This window comes from Parus major, chromosome 1 (assembly GCF_001522545.3).
Source record: "Parus major isolate Abel chromosome 1, Parus_major1.1, whole genome shotgun sequence".
Taxonomy (NCBI): Eukaryota; Metazoa; Chordata; class Aves; order Passeriformes; family Paridae; genus Parus; species Parus major.
This window is the reverse complement of record NC_031768.1, coordinates 25,866,193-25,877,909: the sequence shown is the minus strand read 5'-3', so window position 1 is coordinate 25,877,909 and position 11,717 is coordinate 25,866,193. Positions and strand designations below refer to the sequence as shown.

General features: G+C 42.0%; 1 protein-coding gene across 1 annotated transcript in view; it reads right to left on the bottom strand.

Annotated features, from left to right (window-relative positions):
- TMEM255B (transmembrane protein 255B) overlaps nt 1–11,717 on the bottom strand; it is a 66,344-nt gene that overhangs the window by 11,169 nt on the left and 43,458 nt on the right. Inside the window, exons 6-7 of the mRNA XM_015637556.1 lie at nt 5,333–5,413; nt 1,382–1,467 (exon numbers count right to left, since the gene is read on the bottom strand). Coding sequence (XP_015493042.1) covers nt 1,382–1,467; nt 5,333–5,413 — 167 coding nt within the window. The remainder of the gene's footprint in view (nt 1–1,381; nt 1,468–5,332; nt 5,414–11,717) is intronic.

Sequence of the window (11,717 nt, the reverse complement as noted above, 5' to 3'; positions counted from 1 at the left end):
CCAGACAAACTCAATATCTTGGAAAAATGGTACTGAGGATCTCCATCTGAAAGGGAAAATATGCCTCATCTCTCCTTGTGGTTACTTTATACTTTAAGCAACAGTTTAAGTCACTTTTTTTGACAACTTCAAATACTTTCACCCCTTTAACACCCTTGCTCTTTTCTGTGTTGAGTTGGGCTGTTTGTTTCAGTGTTAACATGCAGGCATGAGCAGCCTACCACGGAAGGAAACACTCTCAATATATACATACCGCATTGCAAATATGATGTTCCATCATCTGTCTGTCATAGAAAAGGTACCAAAGTTGAGCATTCTCTACCTTTCCCACCTGTTTTGTATACCTCTATCATGTACAGATTTAACATTTCTTACTTAAGCAAAAGACTCTACAGAAGATTTTAATCCACTCCATAGAAATTCATTCACTTTGTGTCTCCCATCTACATAAGAAATATGCATGCATAAATCACTTCCCTCTAGTCTCAAATGTCATTTTACTTCTCTAGCTGAGATATCATCTGGCTAAGAGTTACTTTTTCATGCAGAAGCCTTTTATAGAAGTTTGATTGTTCCCACCTTGTTGCCCCATGCCTAAAGTGTTTATGTCTGGCATCACACAAGCCAAGTCTTACAGAGGACTGGGGTTATTCAGGGCTGCTAGCATGTGAAGATGAGGCAAAACCAAAATCAGATAGATGTAGGAAGGAAGAAAGATGAGAAATACACAGGGGGGGAAAGAAGGAAAAGTGCCTGTGGCTGAACTGTAGTGGTTGCAGAGGTTGCATGAGAGAGCATGGTAAGATGATATACAAGGGCAGGTGGAGATAAGACAAGGGAGAATGGTTTAAAACAAAACAGGGAAGATTTAGATATTAGGAAGAGATTCCTCACTGTGAGGATGGTGAGACACTGGAACAGATTGCCCAGAGAACTTGTGGATGTGCTATTAGTGGAAGTGTTCAAGGCCAGACTGGATCAGAGCCTGGTCCAGTGGAAGGTGTCCCAGCCCATGGCAGGGGAGAATGAACTAGATGGTCTTGGAAGTCCCTTCCAACCAACACCATTCTGCCATTCTATAACAGTGAGATGTGCAAAGGGTGAGCCCAGCAGAAGATTCAGTAAATCTAATGGGAAGATGCATTGCCATACCAACATATATCTGAACAGGAATGTAACTGAGTGATCAGTTTTGATCACACAGCACACTAATGAACAACTCTTGACCTACTTCATGCTGGCATCAGGACTTCAATTGCAGAGGAATTGGATTTCTCAGTATACAAGCTCCTTGTGTTACTTCTTCAGGCCCTACCATTTATGAATAAGGACAACCTATCAAGAATTTCTCGGAGGCCATGGAATGCACACAGGTACTTACTTCTCACAGTTGTACAGATCACAGCAATAGCATGTGTTACTCTTCACTTTCAGCTGGCACTTGCTGTTTAAGGTATGACATGTCACCTGCCAAAAAAGCAGAATTACTTTTATGCTCAATGTTTCAATGTTGTGTGAATCATTGTACTGCACTGACCACAAAAAAACCCCAAAACAAACAGCTACTACAAAATTGTCAAGTTGTATTACCTGTTATGCAGAAAGACACTGAGGTTCCAAAACTCATGACTGGAAGCCAGAAAAACATCCCTGAGCTCACAGGAGTTTTAGCCAGGATGACAGCCCCTGAGTGTGAGGGTATTTGCACCGTGAAGCCCAGAGCTCCCAGCACCAGCCTGCAGCCAGGGCTGCCAGAGTTTTCAAGCACTTTGCTGTACTGCCTGGTGCTATTCTGCTGAGACCCAGAGTGTGCAGTCATGAGCCTCAGATCTCTACAGCTGTGATGAACTGACCACGGGTCTGGAGAAATACACTACACTACAGCAAGCACTGAAGTGGATAAGAGAACCAATCTGTAATAGTGGGGAAATGGCAAGGGAGCCAATTTATCTGAACAGCTCCCAATAAATGGGAGCTCTCCCCTTTCAGTGAAACCCTCCTGAAGAAGGAAATAATTATGAACAGCAGCGAGAACAATCTTCAAACCCACAAACAGAATAACTCAGAAAAGATCCAAGCACTCCAGCAAATGAGTACCGTTTATTGCAGGCTCTTGAATACAAAACTGAAAAGGTTTATTTATGTGAGGAGAAATTGCAGGGATGGACAGATGTTAGAACAATAAAGGCAGGCACATGTAAGCCACTCTCCATCCAGACACAAAATCATTTTAATGACTCCTTAAGTGTGGTAAGCAGTAATCACTTCTATTTGGCACTACAGACCAAATATTTAATAAGTAAGGCTTTTTTTTTTTTCTTTTTTTTTTTTTTTCCTGAGGGTTTTAGCTTATTGACTTTGAAATCCTGGAGAGCTGTCAGCTTTTAAAAGCTAGCAGTCAGAAAATAAATTCTTTCTATAGCTTCTATTTGATAGGGAAAAAAATCCAAACCGAAACAACTGAGAACTATTTTGTTCACAAAATGCAATTAAAATGTATTATCGAATAGAAAACCCTTCATAATGAATAAGTAGGAGCATGCTTAGGAATACAGTTTATCAGACAGCTCTGGCTGAGCCACGAACGTGTTACTGTACGGAATAGTGTCCACAAGAGATGTTAAATCAGATGTTTCTCACTTCCTAAGTTCTGGATCTGTGTATCATTTTAGTATGAAAACTGTCACTGTTGATGAGTCTGTACTCCTCACGTGCTTGTTTCCAGCAAAAAGGAAAGCCTTAAACACACACACTCAGCAACAGAGGAAGTTCATCTCACAACTGGTCTCAGACTTGTCACACTTGTCCTTAGCAGGATTTGATCAAGCAGTGGATGATGGGTGACAAAACTGAAGTCAGAAGGAGATTAAAATTATTCCTTGGGATTGCTTTGCTGCTCAGGACAAGGCTGTAGCTGTGGTTAGTATCTCATACAAATCAGCTCTTCTATCCTGAAATATTAGGTTATGAAAGGACAGTCTCAGTCTAAGTTGCAGTCTGGAAATGGAGCTCACAAATTGATACAGACACATCCCACTTGTCACAAAGACAGGGTCTTGTTCCATCACCATTGCTCCATTGTGTCTGAACTTACTGGAGTGTAACCTAAGGGCTTTGTTGGCCTGAAGTCACATTCAGCTGCAGCTGTCAGCCTGAGCTGCAGTTTACTGCAGAAGAGAAGCATGTACTGCCACTGACTGCATCAGTTTTATCAAGGCAGTGACTGAACCATCCCACCTGGCTACATCCTACAGAAGGCTGAAAACCAATCCTGAAGCACAGTGTGCCACCTCAGCCATTTTGTGGGATGCCCTATGCTTTTGCATTCAGTGTATTGTCAGACCTTGGTTTTGACCTCCTGTATGTGGTAAAAATGGCCTAGGATCTACAGAGTTAAAATACCCTTTTCCCATTACACATACATGATTGGGATAGGAGGGCTTTATGAGATGGAATGGGCTGTTAAAATGTGGTTTGTTCTGATGCATGATTTGGGGACCACCAGGAAATAAAAGTAGTTTTTCCCTCTCCAAACAATAACAAGGCCAGCCTGTCTGTTTTACTGGAGAAGGCTAGAAGTGCAAAACAGGGAGATTAGCATGATCTTAAACATGTTCTTAGCTGCTTCTACACTACAAGACACATATTCTTGGCCAAGAAAGTTACAGTAGCTATCTATTTTTATCACTGCATTTTTAAAACATGCATAGAACAAGACACTCCTTTTTAGGAGAACAGTGAATAAACCAAAATAAATAAAACAGTGTGTGGTGTGAGCAAGGGTGGAAGAAACAGGCCATTTGTAGGCATTCTGCATGTCAAGACCTATCATTTCATTTCAGTGACCAGACAAACAGCTTTTTTCATGTCCTGGACATTTGTGATTGATTATCTCCAAGGCACCAATTGAAGATATGTTCTCCTCTCATGGTAATTACAAGAAAATAAAATACTTTCTGCTTTGAGCAAAGACAACTGAAACAGGCACACCAAATGAGCCAGAGACCACTTACAGGTGAGAGATACCAATCAAAAAGAAACTTGCAGCCAGTAAATAATCTGCTTTCCTAGTTAAGTGTTTGCCTGACATGCAGAGCATGTCTCCTGCTCACTAGCTGGCTACCTTTGGAAAAGCAAAAGCCAAGTATAAATGCCACAGATCCTTAACTCTGAATTAGCATACCCTAACTCTAAATCAGTGAACAACCAGACAAGAATGTTATTAGAAACTACCTACACTTTTAAAAGATATGTGGTTTGTTTTTTTTCCAGAATAGAGGAAGGAGTTCTGGGTGCCCAAGTTTAGACATTCCCAGAATCAACAGAGCTGTGGAAAACTGTCTGACCAGAAGCCTGAGGCTGGGGTCACCTGCAAGGAGTTGTGGTCAGTGTGACGCCAACTACATGCTTATTACAGGAGTCAGAAGCATTTCTCAGGCCATGTCTGAGTGTGCATACACACTTTAGAAGAGGAAGGAGTAAATATTACAGGAAAGGGTGTCACACTGCAGAGGTTTGTCTGGGTCAGTCTTTACATGAGGAGATCAGTGAAATATTTTTGTCATGCATTTTCTGGAATCAACAACAGGATGCCCTAGCAGCAGGATTTAAGGAGCTGCTAAATTTGGTAGTAGAGTTTACTAAGCTTTCTAGAAATATTAGTGGTAACATTCCCCATACACCTTTTCTTAGCCATGGCAGGAACAGTGATGAAGAACAACTGGCTTCTTGAAAGTTATATCACTGTTTAGCTGCTCTCCATTTTGCTTTTCTATTCTCTCCCACCAATTTACCACAATAATAAAATAGGAAAATAAACAAAATCTGAACTTCTTAGGAAGATAGCCATTTGGATATGGCCACTTTTCTGACCATGACAATGTCATTGAGATAATAAAAATGTTTCATTCAAACCACTGATGTTCTTAGCCTGTGCTGGATAAATACAGAGATTTGAAGTATTCTGAATGATACAAATGGATTAATTTAGATATTTCTTATTCCACCTGGAGTCTACAAAAGCCTTCTCAGAGGAAGATGCCAATATGACAAACACATTCCAGACAGTTACTCTACAGAATAGATGGACTAGGAAAAATTCCTGTCCCAGAGTAATGTACTGGATACAAACACTGATGATGACTCAAAACCTCACTGACTGTAGTGATTTGGAATCATCAGAGGCCTGGACAAGCAGGGAGTCACTTGTGGGAGAAAAACAGTAAGGTTTCTATCTACCCACGATCTATGTGCACAGACATGCTCTCAAACATCTCCCTCCCTCCTCCCCAGCACAGCAGAAATGAACACATGATGAGGTGAGTTTGTTTACCTCAGTCTGGTAGGCATCATACAGGAATCCTATTCCACTGGAATAAAACTGGCATCTTTTGTTATACAGAGGTCTGGGTTCCTGTAAAGAGAAAAGCAGCCAAAAAAAGTGATTGGTTTGGAGGAAGGGAAGGCACCATGTCCCACATCCCCATGTAGATGCTTACAGCTCTGTGGAGGTAAAGCAACACAGTCACTTGAGTAAACAGCTCACACCCCCTATGCTGGCTTTCTTTCTGGAATGGTTCTCCTCAGGGCTGCATTTTCCATCCTCACTCTACCACTAAGCTATGTTGGTTTCACCTATTTTTCTCTAAAGTAAATCACCTCTGGCATTTAACCACTTGATGTCATTTAACCACACTTGACGTCAAATAGTACTGCTCTGAGAATGGTCCAGTCACTCTTTTTGCTGGTACAGTTTCTTACCTAAGAACCAAGATTTACTTTGCAGATTGTTTTCAAGATATGGGACTTTCTTTTTAAAGAATTTTCACAGTGTCCATGGTGAGAACAAAGTAAAATAGATAATAGTTTGGATATTCCACTTATAACACACACTCCAAACCCCAGAAGTAAAACAATGAATAATGAAGAAATTAAGGCATAAAGAGAAAGCAATTTACATTGCTTGGTTTTGCCTTATTTTCCATTTATGCTATTGCAAAAGATGCATTTACTGCTCATATTTCATATTTTGTTTGTAACGGTTCCCACAAACTGATATAAAGGAAGAACACAATGAAATATCCTTGGCCAGATGGAAAATGTGTGTTTCTGACCTTGGCAAACAGCCACTTTGAAAGCTGGAGGGTGCATACCTCAGTTACTTTCAGGACTAGACCATGTTTGTTTTGCAAAGATTTGACAACTTGAGTCCTCTGTGATCCAGTGTCTACCCCAAAGCAGTGTTGGAATTACTTATGTTGGCTTTTCCAACTTTTTGTCACTTATCTAGTCCTGATCTGTGCTTTCAAAATGTGAAGAGCTGGGAGCATGTGTCGATCTGTTGGAAGGGAGGAGGGCTCTGCAGAGAGACCTGGAATGGTTGGATGAATGGGAAGAGTCCAATAAGATAACATTTAATAAGTCCAAGTGCTGAGTCCTGCATTTTGGCCACAATAACCCCGTGCAGTGTCATAGGCTGGGGATGGTGTGGCTGGACAGTGCTCAGGTGGAAAGGGACCTGGGGGTGCTGGTGACAGCCGGCTGGACGTGAGCCAGCCCTGTGCCCTGGTGGCCAAGAAGAACAATGGCATCCTGACCTGGATCAGGAATGGTGTGGCCAGCAGGAGCAGGGAGGTCATTCTTCCCCTGTATTCAGCACTGGTGAGGCCACACCTGGAGTGCTGTGTCCAGTTCTGGGCCCCTCAGTTTGGGAAGGACATTGAGACACTGGAGTGTGTCCAGAGGAGGGCAGTGAGGCTGGTGAGGGGCTGGGAACACAAACCCTGTGAGGAATGGCTGAGGGAGCTGGGGTTGTTTAGCCTGGAGAAAAGGAGACTCAGGGGAGACCTTATCGCTCTCTACAGCTCCCTGAGAGGTGGCTGTAGTCAGGTGGGGTTGATCTCTTTCTCCAGGCAACAACTGGCAGAACAAGAAGACACAGTCTAAAGCTGCATCAAGGGAAATATAGCTTGGATATTAGGAAAAAGATCTTTATGGAAGGAGTGATAAAGTACTGGAATGGTCTGCCTGGGGAGGTGGTAGAGTCACCATCCCTGGATGTGTTTAAAAAAGACTGGATGTGGCATTGGTGCAATGATTGAGTTGAGGTGTTTGATCATGGGTTGGACTCAATGATCTTAAAGGTCTCTTCCAACCCTGTGATTCTGTGAAAGCACTCAAATGCTCATTGCTCCTCAGTATGTCAGTCAGATCAGATCCAAGACAGAAGATGGAAACACTCTCTGCCATCCCCTCTTTCCATGCCAACTTACAAGCAAAGGACTATTTATGTTGCTAACAGAAATCTTCACTGATTAACTTTCACTGCAATTTAAATATTTAAGATCCATCCAGGAATAATCTGGATTTTGCAGAAAGATCTGCACTACTTCAGATCACAAGCAGAGTATTCTCTGCTTGTTGGATAATGAAGTGTGAACTGTATACATCTGCTGATCCAAAGTACATAATTAGTTAAAATGCAGAGTTTGGCAGGAATGCAGCTAGATCAATGAATAAAGTTCCTCCATCAGCTTGTTTGCCTTTCTGATTACTCCAGCAAGCTTAAGCAAGTTTGGACACCAGCTCTCAGGGGTTAGAGAAAGGTTAGCTTCCTGCATCCAAAAATATTTATTTATACTACACAAGTGTAAGAAAGAATGCTTCAGTAATTTTTTTTTTGTCTACAGGAAACGCAAATACCACATGAACAGCATGCCGTGTCTTGAACAAGGCCAACATTCTTCCACAGTCCTGGGAAAGCATTAGCCTTTAGCCATGACTTCCAGGGACAGATCTGGTTTGGAGGTCCAAGAGGATTGCAATATCTCTGCCAGAACAAGGAGCTGACAAGGAGAGGACCTCTGCTAGACTTCATAGTTACAAACAAGGAAAGATTGCTCAGGGATGTGAAGGTCAGGGGCAGCCTTGCCCCTAATGATGTGGTGGGGTTCAGAATCTGGAGAGGATGGAGCAGGATCCCAACTCTGGACTTGAAGAAAGGAGACTTTGACTTTTCATGTCATTTTTATGTTTGGAAGAATTCTATGGGATGCAGTCCTAGAAAGCAATGAGGTCCAGGAAAGTGGGTTGATATTCAAGGTTCATCTCCTCCAAATTGGTTCATCCCATCTAGCAGGAAATCAAGCAAAGGCAGCATGAGGCCTGTGTGGATAAACAAGGAGTTCCAGATGTAACCCAGGCATGAATAGGAAGTCTATGAGAACTGCAAGAAAAGGGAAATCACCAGGGAGGAAAATAGAAAAATTATATGAGTATGCACAGATGGGGTTAGGAATGCCAAAGCTCACTTGGAATTCAGTCCAGCAAGGGTTGTAAAGGGCAGGAAGAAGGGCTTCTGTGGGGTGTATTAGCAGCAAAAGAGATATCAGGAAAATATGTGCACATTACTGAATAAGGCAGGCAACACTGTACAAAAACATGATGAGATCTAAGTATTCAGTGCCTTCTTTGCCTTGGCCTACAGTGGAAACCAGTGAGAAAGTCTGGCACAAGAAAGAATTACCCTTGTTAAAGGGGGATTGGGACATTAAAACAGACTGGAGATACATTCGGTCTTCAAGGATGACAAGAAAGACAATCAAGGGAAAAATACCCTGATGGGAAGGGTGGAGCAAATAATCTTGGAAACAATTTCCAAGCATCTCAAGGACACAAAGGTGATTTGGACTAGTCAGCATGGATTTACAAAGGGAGAGTCATGTCTGACCCACCTGTTGACCTTCTACAAGGATGTGACTAGCTTGGTGGATGAGTGGAACTTCTTGCTCATCTGCTTCTGGATCTTTATCTTCACTAATCCCTCTGGCAGTGTCTCATTCTCTCAGATAAGCTGATGAAATATGGGCTAAATAAAGGTAGAGCCAGGTGGACTGAAAGCTGGCAGAACTGCTGAGGTTGTAGTGTTGGGAGCAGTGACATGAAGTCCAACCAGAGGTGACTTAATAGTTGTCTACCCAGGGGACAATATTGTGTAACATCTCAATTACTGAACTGGATGATGGGTAGAGTGCTAGCAGATGATACAAAACTGGGATGAGTGGCTGAAACACCACAGGACCATGTCACTGTTCTGTATGACCTGGGCTGGAGAAATGGCCCACAGGAACCTCAACAAGTTCAGTACAGGAAGATGTCAAATTCTGCTCCTGGGGAGGAATAATCCCATGCACCAGAAATGACTGGGGCCTGACTGGCTGGAGAGCAGCTTTACAGAGAGTCCTGGTAGGTAGCAAGTTAAATATGAGCCAGCAGTGTGTCCTTGTGGCAAGAAAAGCCAGCTGTACCTTTTACTGCATTAGAAAGAGCACCACCAGCAGGCCCAGGCAGGTGATCCTTCCTCCTAACACTGGTGAGACACATGTGGAATATTGGGTAAAGTGCTGGGCTCCCCAGTATGAGAGCAACCCCAGACATGGTCTGTGAATTAACTGACTGGAATACCTGTCATAAGAGAAGCAGAGCTGGGACTGTTCAGCCTAGACAAGAGAAGGTTCCCATGTACCTTATCAATATGGATAAATACCTGATGGGGAAGTGAAGAAGACTGAGCCACAATTCTCTCAGAAGTGTCCAGAAAAATGATGAGATGCAGTGGGCACAAACTGAAATATGGGAAATTCCACTTAAACATAAGAAGAAACCATTTTTTATTCTATTGGTGATTAAACACTGGAACAGGTTTCCCAGAGTGGTAGTGGAGTCTCCATCCTTGGAGATAGTCAAACTGGACACAGTTCTGAGCCACCTGTACTAGCTGACACTGCTCTAAGCACAGGTGGTTGATTAGAAATCTCCAGAGTTTCTGCCCAGTCTCATCAACTCTGATTCTATGAAGAGGGTCAGAGTCTATGTCAGGATATGAGCAGATCAACAAGTTCTCTCAAAGTATCATAGGTTATGAGTTTAGCAGATATACCTTAGCACCTGGAGACAGATGTTCCCTGGCCTTACCTTTGGGGCACTCATATCTTACTACAGGTTGCTGATGAGTGACACTACCACGTCACACTATGAGGCTGAGTCTGACCCTGAATGCTAAGATACTGCCCCCAGACACCACTATATCTTCCTTCTTAAAGGCAGTGAGAAAGCTGTCTAATCTGCCTCCATCAAGTACAGGAAGACACTTTTGGCCCTGACCTCTTGCCTTACACAGTTTTTCTACCTCTTAGACCTTCTTCCTCTTGAAAAATAAATTGTTTCTTTTATTGGTTTGGTCTTTGATGGAGAATACAAGCACACCTTTCATCCAAGTGTGCTTGTGACTGGAAGCAGCACTGTCCTCTGAGGTAAGAGTTCATTGATTTATCTGTACCACCTATTATGGCTTGATATTGCTGTGCAGTAAAAAGGCCAGAGCTGTGTCTTGGAAGCGGCCACAGTGAATACAGTTATTACATTTGCATGCACAATCATGGCAAGCGATCACCTTCCTTCATGCACCTAATTCTGAACAGCAAGCCTACTGCACTAGTACAGCCAGCCTTCTGCATTCAGTCCATTTTCTAAATGCATCCCTATGTGCAACCAAATAAATGAGTGATGATCGAGTGAACAAAAATAACAAAGATTAGATAACATTGGCCTTGTCCAGACACCTAGAGAATTCAACACCTAAAGTGCACAGCTTTTAAGTAAAGGTGCACTGGGGATGCTAAAAGGTTGCATTGGTAAAAGCTTCTATTTTCATGCCACACAGGTGCTGTGGTCTGTCTGTCTGTCCACTCAGGTGTTTATATGAATTGGGCACCACATAGATATTAAAAAGTGTTTGAAAGTTATCCGACAGTATGTCATACCACATAAGCACCCGCTGGACTTTATAGGAGTGTCTAATACCAAAGGCAAATGAGACATACTTTAAAGCTATAAAAGTATTCCTGACAGACTGGTCTTAAAATACTTCACATTGCTCACAACAGACTGTGTACGAATATAGTATGTACCTACCAGTCCTTGATTCTTCTTGATTTACTGCTTAGAGCAATTGTGGTTGAGACAGAGTTACTTTTAAATGCTATATATGTGTGTGTATATATATACATTTCATCTATTAAGAGTAACTCTTAAAGTACATAGCAACAATATTCTTTTTAACTAATTTAATATCCTTTGATTCCAAGAACTTCCTCAACCACTATTACTAAAACAGAGCTAGGCAATACCTCCCACTAATATGTAACATTAATATATAATAAATAATGCTTTCCCTTTCTCTGCTTCTTTGAGTAAGTCCCTTTAAGTGGAAATGGGCAGGTGGGAAAGTTCTGTTGGTTAAAGCTCTGCTGATACACACAGAGGACAAAATATGTCAGCTGGTAAAAAAGAGGAAGAATTCTCTATAAAAATGTCATTGTGTTATTGGGTTTGTTTATTTACTAATGCAAAGGAAAAATGGACAGGTTCTATTCAATCCTTCTGAACACTAGAAAGCTGAGCACTGGCTTTCTTAGCTAACTACATTTGAGTGTGTTTGTGGATACTGAGCAGGTACAGTCAGAATGCCATCAAGCTAAGTTCAGAAAATTTTCAGATGTGTAAGAACAAAACCCAAAACTCATAATATCCAATACTTCACTTTAATTTCAGACTAAGTCAGAACTGCTCAGCCTTGAACCCTACAAGACAAACTGTAGCTTTCCCTCTTCTTGAATTTTTTATTTCAATAGTTTTCTAGCATGTGGATTAAAACCTGA